Source organism: Medicago sativa, chromosome 3 (assembly GCF_051527215.1).
Source record: "Medicago sativa cultivar Bolivia chromosome 3, Bolivia_mono, whole genome shotgun sequence".
NCBI classification, from domain to species: domain Eukaryota; kingdom Viridiplantae; phylum Streptophyta; class Magnoliopsida; order Fabales; family Fabaceae; genus Medicago; species Medicago sativa.
The window spans coordinates 26755233-26767649 of record NC_140751.1 but is presented as its reverse complement, the minus strand read 5'-3'; the positions used below and the strand labels follow the sequence as shown (position 1 = coordinate 26767649).

Below are 12417 nucleotides of genomic sequence, written 5' to 3'. Positions count from 1 at the left end.
CACGTTAAAAAAGTTAGAAGAATAAAACGTGAAAATATAATTAGAGGAGAGAAGGAAATCAATTTTCAAGGAAGTGGGGTCATTAATAAGATGTGGAGAAACCTATAAAATTGGATGCATTAAATACCCCTTATCATGTGCAATCTTGCACAGGTTAGAAAAACCCTTATAAAATTCCTTCCTTTAAGCTATATTATCAAAATTAACATAGTACTCCCTCCGGTCCTTAATATAAGAAAATTTTAAAAAAAAGTTTTGGTCCTATTTATAAGCAAATGTCACAACTTTTAAGGATAGTTATTGCTTAAAAGACTTTTTTTACCCCTCATTTAATGTTTGTCTTTTTAATATTAGTTGATGTATTTAATGTTTCACAATATTCTATAAGGGTATATTTGTAAAAATGTTTAAAAAGTTACAACAATTAATGCTGACATTGGTTTTGATGTGTTTTGGTTTTTCTTCTTATATTAAGGACCGGAGGGAGTATATCATATCAATAATTTGTTATATTCAAGTGTTTGAATAAATGATATACCCAAACTATAAATTCAAGGGGAAATCTTTGTCTTCAATGTATTATCCACTTGGTTTTTTGAACTTATTTTAATCAATATGAACATTAGGTTAAATTTAAAGTCTGTAGTGGAAAACATAAAAACTAGTAAGAACATTATTGAATATGATGTTATTATTTTAAATTATACAAGTCTATTTTAGGTTTAGTTACAATTTTAGTTCTCCTATTTTAAAAAATTTCAGTTTATGCTCTTCACCAAATGTTTGGTGTAAAATATGGTAATATGATGTGTTTAAATAATCTTTTTAAGGAAATTATCTTACAATTTCATCTATGTTTGTCTTTTTTAATTATATGATCATATACTAAGACATCTAAAACATATCACATAATCACATTATCAATCTTTTAGTTCAAAAGTATGGTGAAGAGACCAAAACTAGTAGATTTTGAAATAGAGGGACTCGATCAGCTAACGATGAAACAATAGGGACTAAAATTTAAATCAAGATTATACTAAAAATATGTAATGTATCGCATGATATGTAAATTATCGCATTCTTTCGGGAAAAAAAAAGTGACATATCGCATGAATGTCAATTACGAGAGAGTTCAATATAAGAGTGTGTTTGGATAGAGGGAGGTTTTTAAGGTAGTGTAATACTTTGAGGAAATTTAAATACTTTTAGGTGAATTCCATTGTTTTGATGATAATTTGAGAATTTTCAAAATGATCGAAATTTATGAAGTATTTTGTTCAACTTAAATTTAAAGTGACACCTAAAAGCTTAGAATTTCAAATTTCTTCATTCTTATAAGTGTTTCGATTTTTGCATTTCGGTCCTCACATGTTTCCAAATCTCCAAAATGACCCCAATAATTTTTAAAAAAAATTACAAATTGACCCCTATTTTTTTAATTAACAAATTTACCCCTTTATTTTTCCAAAAATTATAAATTGACCCCTCAAAATTTGCAAATGGTCCCTATTTTCAATTTTTTGATTTGGCCCAAAAAATTTTTTAAAAATGTTGCATAAAAACGATGATAACGAAATTGTTTATTACTCCATCCTAACAAAAATATTTAGAAATGAAAGAAATTTATAAGAATCATTTGAATTGCGTATAATTCTAAATTCTTCAAAAAAAATTAATTACCTCATCTAAATGCACTCTAAAAGTATTTTATTTTTACATTTTTCCAACTCTTTGGTACTGTTTTCTTAGAAAAAAACTGTGTAGTTGCTCATACTTTGGTGGTGGGGAAGTACATTGGCGGAGCTACATAGAGATAGAGGTGATGGGATGCAGATCTTTAAAATTTACACTAATAATTTTACTTTTTTGCTATATTGAATCCTCTGGATATTTAATTATGAACCAGACCGTCTCAATTTAACCTGGCTGACACGCCATAAAATCTTTTTTCAAATCCATTTTAGTTACTTCTTTGCTGACAAACTATACTTTTTTTTTTACCAAGCTCACGTGCTATACTTACTATTTTTTTTGGTAAAATAGTGGTTAGAATTCACCTTTTTCAAGGTGAATAAGTGGGATGTTTGGAGTTCGAATCCCGACTCCTGCATATAACAATGCATGTCCCTGCCAACTGAGCTATGCCCACGGGAACACTATTCTATATAGGCTTTCCCATCCATTTCATACTCCTTATGCATCTAACATTGTAGCTTCACATCTCGCATACTATGTTTTGCTTGATCTTTCCTATGCTTGCTCGTTAATTTTTCTTTAAAAGAAACTTCATAAATTAACACACGGGTCATTGACGTTGATGATTTTTCTACTAAATAAAACATATACTGAACCTAGGTCCCAGTTGTTACTCTAATTTCACAGGACGAGTTGACAACACATACGTGCCATCAAATCTTAGTCCTAGTGAGTTTAGCCCAACTATACGAGTTGTAACAACCCGGTACCTACAAAAATTCATTTTGCTTTCAAAAAATGTCAACTTCAATCACCCTTATGTATATATTTCCTAAAATCATGTAAACTTTACGATTTGACATCCTAACGAGCCTTCGCAAATTCATCAAGCAAAACATAGATTCGAGGGGTACTCTTAACTTTGCAAAGTCCCAAAATCCTTATGATTTCATATGACTCTGCACCATTTAACTTCTTGCTTCATACTTTCACATCTGTGACTTCTATTCTAGATACTGGTGCCTCTAAACTCTTGGTCTAAATCCATTCTTATCTCTTGACACATTAACTTCCAAAGTCACGTTAATCGAATCGATTTTCGTTGATGGTTGCCCATGCCTTTTTCCCTTTTTGAAAACTTTAGGGGGTGATATGCATTCGTCACTCGATATCAAAACAATTTCTCGTTGCATAAAAGATGGTGAAAACAACTCTTCAATAGTCACTGCTCCCTAGAGACGAACTAAAAGTTTTCGGGAAAACCGAAAATTTCGTTCCAGGTTCGCTATTGACGAGTTTCTTCAACTCAATTTTTCAAAACATACTTTGCATAAATTTTTATTTCTTAAGTAACCTAATGCACATCATTCTTTCCTAGCATCATAAAATATTCTACACATATGCATGGCAAGCATCAACCTAATTCGATACAATTCTCGGCACTTTAGAAACTAATGCTTCATTCCTGATAACATAAAACTCTCACTGAATCCTTTTCTACTACGAGTAGCTTACTCCTCTGCGTTACCGCTTAACGTAGCTTCCCGAATACTAGAACCTCGTTCACTTTGAACATTCAAGTCCATAATCTCAATAACATAACACTAATCCTGAGAGTCCACTAATTCCGTCAACATACGTCGACTGCTTTCTATCTTGTAGCCTTGCGCTTACTTTCCGGAATACAATTCCATTCTAACTATGACCCTTACTGAAGCTTCAGGTCCTGCTAAGATATTTCCATATCCTTCTGTTACGGGTATACGAAGCATCACTAACAACTTACCCAACACTTATCGGAATGACCCTTCTTAACATTGTCTTACGTTCCCGGAGGATTCATACTTCTACTTGCTTAGTTCACCGTCCACCTACTGGCACGATCAACTTCTTACTAATACTCATTCCGAGCTCTTACTTCTGAGTTCACACTTCCGGTGAATCTTCATCACATACTTCGTTCCTCCAGGGTCCTATTCAGCTCTCAGGCATCCATTCTAATCGTCAAATGCTAAATTGAGTTGATCAGGCTCAACTAACAACAACAACTAGAACATCTACCTGGAACCCAATGGTCCCACTACCTTTGTTGTAACTTAATGACCCAAGGCACGGTCTGAATCGACCTGCTCTGATACCAAATGTAACACCCATACTAGACGTATCTAGAATGTCTAGCACGCGCGTTAAGTTTAGTATTGGATACATTAAAAATTTACAACAATAAACTACGAATGAATATATATATACAACCAAATGCGTTCGTACAAAGATCATAACTCAACTTCTCTAAAAAATATAATAGATGCATCCTTGAATATCCATCTCATCCTGCAGCGGGTACGAACGAACACTTGTCGCATCATCCATTCGGCTACTAGCTTGCTAATCCAACCTGTTTATCTGAAACAAAAAGGATTGGGATGAGACATAATGTCTCAGTGAGTTCCCCTAAATCCTAGGCTATAGGCAACCTCAGGGAAAACCTACGGTCACCACGTGTCTAAAATACAACCTTCCGGTTGATTATACGTGTGTGGGGACTTGCATACTTAGACGGTCGTGCATACTAGGGCCGTCATAGTCTTAACTCACTTGTTATAGGATTCACTTCCTATACGTGTCATGGCGGTCAAGGGGAATCTAAAACCGCAATGCCAAGAATACGCTCTACGTATCGAGGCCTAAGCATACTATAATCATGACACAATTCTAAACCGGACGATTAGGGGAAACCTAAGATCGTCATCGGTATATCTTTCTCTATTCTTGCTCTATGCATAACTATGTTGTATCTAACAACATATTCTATCTTGCTATCATGCTAGTTTTGACGATCTACGTCTATGTTCTACTATTCTTGACGATCTACGTCAAGGCTCTACTAATTCTTGACGATCTACGTCAAGGCTCTATGACATAACATAAATATATCTAATAAATATGCATAGTCAAGTTCATTCATAAAGTTAGCGTTTAACAAACAATTATTATCTGAGTTCATTTTACGGAAAGCCTCGAGTGGAGTAACCCCGAGCGCAATCCCTATCTATCCGATGGAAACCTATCTAAGGTATAACCAACGGCACTCCTGCAGTGACGTGCGGGATCCTTACGGCTAACCCCGTTTCACCTAATGGAAACCTCTTGAACCAACCTAGTGTGGACACAAGAGACACGACCACTACATCTTGCTTACTAAGTGACATGCGGGTTCCTTACGGCTAACCCCATTTCACCTAATGGAAACCCCTTGAGCCAACCTAGTGTGGACACAAGAGACATGACACCTTTAACTTTAAAGTCTGGGTCTATAAAAGCATGAGTATTAAATCTATGCTAGCTATCTCTTTTACCTCGGATGCCTATACGATCCAACTAGAGGTAAACTATATGTTTGCTTAACTTGCTATGTGAAGAGATGTCTAATCAATTCACGTCTTGCCATACTTGTATGGCTCTCTAGTTTTTATGCGAAGAGAATACTCTATATCACTTCGCATCTAATCAAGCATACTAATCATGTCTAGCATTCTATTCTTTACTAACTATTCTAGTTCTTGACAAGCTATGTCAAGGCTCTATTTTCATCCCGTGCCTAGTTCTTTGCTACCCGAGTAATTCGGCTAAACTCTCTATGTCAACCTTGCCTTACATGTTAAGATCACCATGATTTTCATTTCAAGAATCATTTGATGTTATGTGCATTGCCTAGATGTTGTTTTGGGGTTATAAAGTTGTAAAACGATGAAAGAAATGCATCGGAACGCACCACCGACCCGAGGGAGGGCCAACAGGCCAAAATTAAGTTGGCCATTCCAGAGGGCTGCGCTAATAGCGCCCCTGGAGCGTGGCTTTTCTGGGGAGCTACGCTATTAGCGTAGAATTTCACTAATAGCGTAGTTCTTCGGGTCTGTGGTACCAAATTTCCAATTTTTGACCCAAAACTCATTCTAATGGTTCCTGCAATGCACCAAAACATCCAGCAACATACATATACATTTCTAAACTTATTTCATGGCCATAATAACATGTACAAAGCAAGATCAAGGCAAGGGTATAAAATTCTCATTTTTTCTAAACTTAACAAAATTCATGTTTTGCTAGCAATTAAACACATAATCCCAATGGTGGGTTCTATCTAAGAACTCACCTAATGATTTGCACTTGATCTTCAAGCTTCAAGCATCAAACCCTAGTTCCACTTCATCTTTGATCCTTAGCCCTTTCCTCTAAACCATGCTTAAATCTCTCCCTCCACTTGTTTCTTGCTTGCTAAGCCATCTATTGCATGAATTTGGAAGGATTTGGATGGATTGGAGAAGGAAGGAGGGCGCATATCTAGAGAGAAGGAAGAGAGAAATGTTTTCCCAAAAACCTAGAGAGAGAAAGTGAAGTGGGAAATGAGATATTTTTCCCCAAAATCGCTTATATACTCCTTTGTGCGAGTTTACTTAAACGCCCTTCGTCTCAGTCGTGTTTACCTGACTCTGATACATAACTCATGCTTGACTGATATTACTCATTAATATCTTTCGTCGTACTTAACTTCATTCATCAAGATCACTTTCTATGAATCTTAGTCCTCTGATACATTTAGCAGATGAAATTTCCATTAGCTGACGAGCGGGATGTTACATGAGGTTACTTGTGATTCAAGTTATCATACATGTTGAAGACACAGAAGATCAACTAGTTTGGAAGCATGTTTCAAATGGTCAACTAAACCTCAAAGATGCCACTCATTCAAGAAACACCCTGCTATAAAAAAAACACTAGGCATCAAAAATTTGTGTAAGGATATAACCCCATAAAAATCTCTGCTAGCTTGAAGAATAATGCCTGATAAAGTACCCATCGATGAAAAACTCATGGAAATGGGTTGCAACATTCCATCCATGTGCTCCCTTTGTTATATGCACACTAAAATCTCCTTCCATATTTTCTTTGAGTGCAGCTTTGCTTTCAAATTATGGTGTTGGGTGGCTTCGATTCTTGATTGCACTCTGCATTTTCAATCTCTAGGGGACATCTGGACCGTTTGTGATATATCTTGGTCACCACAATGCAAGATTGTGATCCTATATAGGCATGGCAATGGGGCGGGGTGGGGACGGGTTTTACTTTCCCCATCCCCATACCCTATTCTCATATACTTACCCGTTACCCTACCCATACCCAATGGGGATGAGAAATCGAACCCCATCCCCGTCCCCGACGGGTTCGGGGATCCCATCCCCATCCCCGTACCCGCAGTGAATTATTTTTTAATAAAAAAAAGTTTTTTTTTCCAACCCCAATGGCAATTTTGTAAAGCATTATGTTCCCTTTAACATTTCCTTAACATAATAATTTGGTTGCTCCTTTAAAAATCAAAGGCAATTTTTATAACATGGGAATTATTAAACCAAATAACATAACATGATCTAGGATTGTGTTTCTATTTATATAAAAAGGGGTAAAAAAAATAATTTTTTACATTTGGGACGGGTATGGGTATGGGTTCGGGGTGAGTACATATAACCCCGTTACCCGTCCCATACCCGTGTTTTGAAATCGGGGAAAACCCAAACCCATACCCAAACCCAGTCAAAGCGGGGAAAACCCGTCAAATCGGGGTGGGTTTGGGCGGGTACCCATGGGGACGGGTATTGTTGCCATGTCTAATCCTATATGCAATTATCAACATTATAAGCAGAATTTGGTTTGCAAGAAACCAATTCAGAATCCAAGAAAAGCCTTTCAACTGGAGACTAGCAATCAACAACATAACTGCTTCAGTTTCCTTAACAGGTAACAACATCTCTAAAACTTCCAATTCTTCTGTCAGGGACTTGACCATCCTTAAAAAATCCAGTGTCAACATTCATGCTCCAAAGGCACCAATCATTAAAGAGATTATATGGCAACCTCCCTATCATAATTGGATGAAATGTAATATTGATGGAGCTTCTAATCCCAACTCTTCTTCTTGTGGGGGAATTTTCAAAGATAATGATGCAATCTTCAAAATGAAATTTGCTAAGAATATTGGTGGGGTGGGGGACTGCATTACATGTTGAACTATCATGAGTACTTAGAGCTATTGAGTTGACACGTAGGAGGAACTGGAGGAACTGGAGGAATTGGAGGAATCTATGAATTGAAACTGATTCAGCTCTGGTGGTCATTGCCTTCAAATATGTGTCTCTTATTTCTTACATCTTAAGAAAACAGGTGGAAAAATTGCAAAGTTTTAATATATAGCTTGAATTTCATAGTTACAAACATCTACATAGAGGGGAACTAGTGTGCTGATATCTTGGCTTCCTAGGGTTTAACTTCTATTGGTGTAACTACTTCGACTGATTTGCCTCTGTTTCTTAGAGAACATTATGTTAAGAATAGACTTGGTATGCCTAACTTTAGGTTTATCAATTTTTATGTGGTTTGGTTTTATGTCCCTCTCCTTTGTTATTCTCTTTATCTTGAATATATTTTGTGGTTGCAGCACTTTGTTGCTCATCTCTTTTTTGGTTAAAAAATATATTCTTATATTGATCATATCAGGGATCAACTGTCTTTAATTTCAAGTACTTTAATTTAATTTAGATCAATTCATTATCCTCCTCTATCTAAATGATTCTTATCTCTTACCGGCAAAGATTTTCTATAAGATTGGATAGAATATAAAAAAAAAAAATTGGAAAACAAAAGTGTGAAATTTAATCATGTTTCCATAGAGCATTTTTCTTTAAACTGATAAAGAATTCATACAAGATTGCATAAAATTGGCAAAAAAAAAATATCAAATAACAAAAATTTGATTGTTTTCATGTGTTGTTCGGAGAAAGACATTTCTTAAAACACAAATAGATTTAAAGAGGCCAGTAAGTTATTTCTCAAAAATTAGCAAACAATAGAAGCAACTTCAATGTGAATATCCAATTCAATCTATCTAACTCAATTTTAGGGAGTTTTACCATACCACCTCAAGTTTATGAATTTTGATTTTTTTTCCAATGATGAGACCAATTAAGAAACAAAAATTAGCACCACTTATCAAGACAAATAACAATCTATTCCATGACTTCAAAGTAATAAAAGTGTGATGTGTTCAAATTAAAACAGAAAATACAAAGCCATAAGCTTAATACTAGTTTGATATTGGTTTGGGCATAACTTTCAATACAAAATAATAAGAAGCAAAAGCATTTAGAAACCTCATGCTACAACAGAGGCAACTAATGTATTTGGAAAGATATAATTTGTCCATAACTTAACTCACACTATTTAATGAGAATCCAATGCCTTCAACAATACTGCTTTTATTTGCCTGGGGGCCAACTCCTGGTCTTTATTGTGTTGCTGAAAAAAACAAGAAAAACCAAAATTAATAAAAAAAAAATTATGATGACAATGATGAGTTAATAATGTGTGAGCTTAGCTCAGTTGGTATGGACAATGCATAATATATGCAAGGTCTGGAGTTCAAACCCCGGCCACCACAAAAAAAAAGAGTTAATAATGTGTGAGCGCCAAATTCAAACACCAAATATTTGTTATTAACAGCCAATAATAAAAATCTCATATATACAAAAAGAAATCTCATAAGACATTTGACTCGCTTCATATTGTTCTTGTTCGAAAGAAAAAATCAAAGATGATTTGCTGGTTCGTATAATTCCCAAAGATCTTTTGTAAATATCATCTCATTAAAATTGAGATTTTTTTCGCATTTAAAAAATAAATTTTATTGTAGGAAGCAAAAGGCTTTAACATTCATTCATAAAAGATAATGAAAATAAATAATGACAAGAGTAAATCTTGAACTTACAAATCTATTGATCAAAATTTACTCATATAATTGACATTAGAAAATAACCCCACTTGATAATCACCACAAACATTCACGCTCACCATAGGATCACTTAACTTGACAAATTATTGCAAAAAACTTAAATGTAAGTGCAACTATAAACTAAATAATCGTCGGTATGCTTTAAAAAGTTTAGATAGTATACATCATACAACATTCATTACATTTTTATCACGATCACATATTGGTATCTAAAATTAATTTTGAAATAATAATTAATGGAAATTATAAAATAAATGACAGGGTAATTAAATAAGATAATTTTCTATGAAGTATGACAGTGAAAAATAAATATATACCTCAGCTTTGAACACATCTAGAGAAAAATCATTGAAACAACTTATGTTAGCCTGGTGAACATCCAATCCAAGGCTATCTAATGCCATCATAGTCGAGACCAAAACACCTGGTTTGGAAGCACAAATCATATGTATGTTGACAATCCCCCCTTCCCTTACACTAACCTCTACCTGCAAATACTATCATATTATTATCTACACTTACATATCAATTTTATACCTATATATAAAGTGAATAAATATTTTTGGGTGGTCTTTTCTTCCATTTTCACCCTTCATTTAAACTATTTTATCCTTTTTAGAAATAACAATTTTGCTTTAAAGTAAATAAATACCTCTGCTAGTTGGTTTTTAAGGCTTGATACATTGTTTTGAAATAAATGTTCTTTAAGTTGAACTGGAAGGGCTGACATGGTAGATGTCATAGGCAATGGCATAAATGATTTAGGAGAGGTTGATTCTATCTCACTTTGAAGATCATTAATTTGTTGTCGTAACTCCTTCAAGTAGTCAACAACATCCCCAAGTATTGAAACTTTATCCATCTGTAAAAGAAATGAAATACATATACTTGTATTATGGAGGGTTGGATATCTCAACTTGTTTGAGCTAAGAAAAAAGGCTTAAGAGGTTGTGGGTTTAAACGAGGGAAAAATAGTAAATATTAGTCTAACAACTAAATACTGACATTTCTTATTATTAAAACTTAAACTTGTATTGCCTTATACAAAAATTAAGGGACCAAATATTGTTAATAACCTATGTAGTAAGAGCAACTAAAAAACACGTGTTAAATTTTAGATTCATAAAATTGTCATATATCTATAAGTAAAAACAAAAATCATGTTCTTAAATCATAAATGTTTTTTTATTTCACATTATAGAAATATCTAACATAATTTAAAAATTGCTTCAAATATTAGTTTAAAAAATGGGGGGTAAAGAAACAAAAGATATATAAGTTATTATTTCTCCAGATACAAAACAATCATACACATATGAATAAATATACATAAAGTAGTCGATCATTGGATCGGATACCGAGTTTTCAAAAAAAAAAATATACATAAATTATATTTGGATTTGTATGAAAAATGTTTTATGTGCTTGAATTATTGGCATGATCAATAATTTCATTTTGTATTTACATATGAATAAATATGCATGAATTATCATATGATGTTGATCGTGATGAATGGAGGCGTTAGCGCGACAAAAAAAAAAAAACAGATGACGGGTACGTGATTGCCCGTCTTTTCACTAATAATAATAATAATAATAATAATAATAATAATAATAATAATAATAATAATAATAATAATAATAATAATAATAATAAAATTTCAAACTAAGTTATGAATATGATACCTTGCTAATCTTTGGCACAACAGAACGAAGCTTGTGCATATTATTCTTGAGTTTCTTCCTTCGCTTCCTCTCAGCGATGAAACTTTTTGATGGATTTTCCTTCTTCTTCGCTTTTCGGTCCCCCTCAGCAACACAATCCTTTGTCAACCACTCCTTTTCCATCTTTTCTCATCTTCTTCTCAAATTCGTTCAACCATGTCAAGGTTAATCGTGGAATTGACAATGGAGTTTGAAAAAAACCTTGGGATTCTAAATTGAAGACACTACCGAATGGGTTGTTGTTGTCATTGTTGTTGGTGGTGGTGGTGCCATTGATATTGATGTTGTCATTAATATTTAGTAGATTTGAGAAATTGGATTTGGGTGATGGCAAAGAAAACGAGGAACCTATATGGTGCTTAAAAACAGAAGTGTTTGGATCTGAAGGACCGACATTGTTTTGTAGTTGATTGTGGTTTTGAAAATTTGGGATAAGTTCTTCAGTATGAGGCGGTATATTGCTCATGTACCACTCTTCTTCGATTTGGGGTTTCAACCAAGGTACCATGTCTCCCTCCATTGAGAAAGAGATAAAGATTTGATTGTTTTGGTTATGGTTAATGAGAAAAGTTTAAGAGCTTTTAAGCTTATATTTTTAGTTCTAGAATAAAATTATTGTTTTGACCATCATTGTTAAAGTAATAAAATGCAAAGTCAAATTATTTTTATGTAAGAAAAACGAGAGGAGCGTGAGTGATGTGTATGAAAGGTGTGAAATAAAATGTGCTCTATTTTTCTCTATGTGCGTGCTTGACTGCGTTACAATTTTCCAATCACAATAATCTAAAGAATATGACCTTTATGGTATGAAATTATAATGATTACTAAATTTATAGTTGATTAAATTATTTCATTTTCACATTATTAAAACAATGGATATATCTTAAAAAAATACTAACCACTTATAATGATTATTACTAGTATAGCAATATTTGTTTTAAAAAATTCATTCCTTACATAAACAATTAACGTTTATATTTAAACTTAGTTACAATTTTTTATCCCTTTTATTTTAATTTGCTCACAGGATTGATCCTCCATTTTAAAATCTATCAGTTTTGGTCCCTTACTCAAATTTTTGGGCTAAAAAATGACGATATAATATGTTTCACATGACCTGATATACGATCCGATGATGCATAGCCATTTATACAAATT

The 12417-nt window shown here is 33.7% G+C and overlaps 1 protein-coding gene across 1 annotated transcript; it reads right to left on the bottom strand.

The window, feature by feature from the left end:
• Positions 1 to 8743: 8743 nt before the first annotated feature.
• Positions 8744 to 12110, bottom strand: LOC146936785 (transcription factor ICE1-like). Its single transcript, XM_085757742.1, has 4 exons — positions 11221 to 12110; positions 10188 to 10397; positions 9853 to 10023; positions 8744 to 9042 (listed from the first exon to the last, which is right to left on the bottom strand). Exons 1-4 carry the CDS (start codon positions 11380 to 11382, stop codon positions 8968 to 8970), a joined length of 618 nt encoding a protein of 205 aa, XP_085613868.1. The 5' UTR covers positions 11383 to 12110; the 3' UTR covers positions 8744 to 8967.
• Positions 12111 to 12417: the final 307 nt, after the last annotated feature.

Coding starts and splice junctions, on each gene's coding strand:
- LOC146936785 (XM_085757742.1), bottom strand. CDS start 11,382: ATGGAAAAGGAGTGGTTGACAAAGGATTGTGTTGCTGAGGGGGACCGA. Junction 10,398..11,220: donor TTGTGCCAAAGATTAGCAAG/GTATCATATTCA, acceptor TTTCTTTTACAG/ATGGATAAAGTTTCAATACT. Junction 9,043..9,852: donor TAGATGTGTTCAAAGCTGAG/GTATATATTTAT, acceptor TGTTTTTTTCAG/CAACACAATAAAGACCAGGA.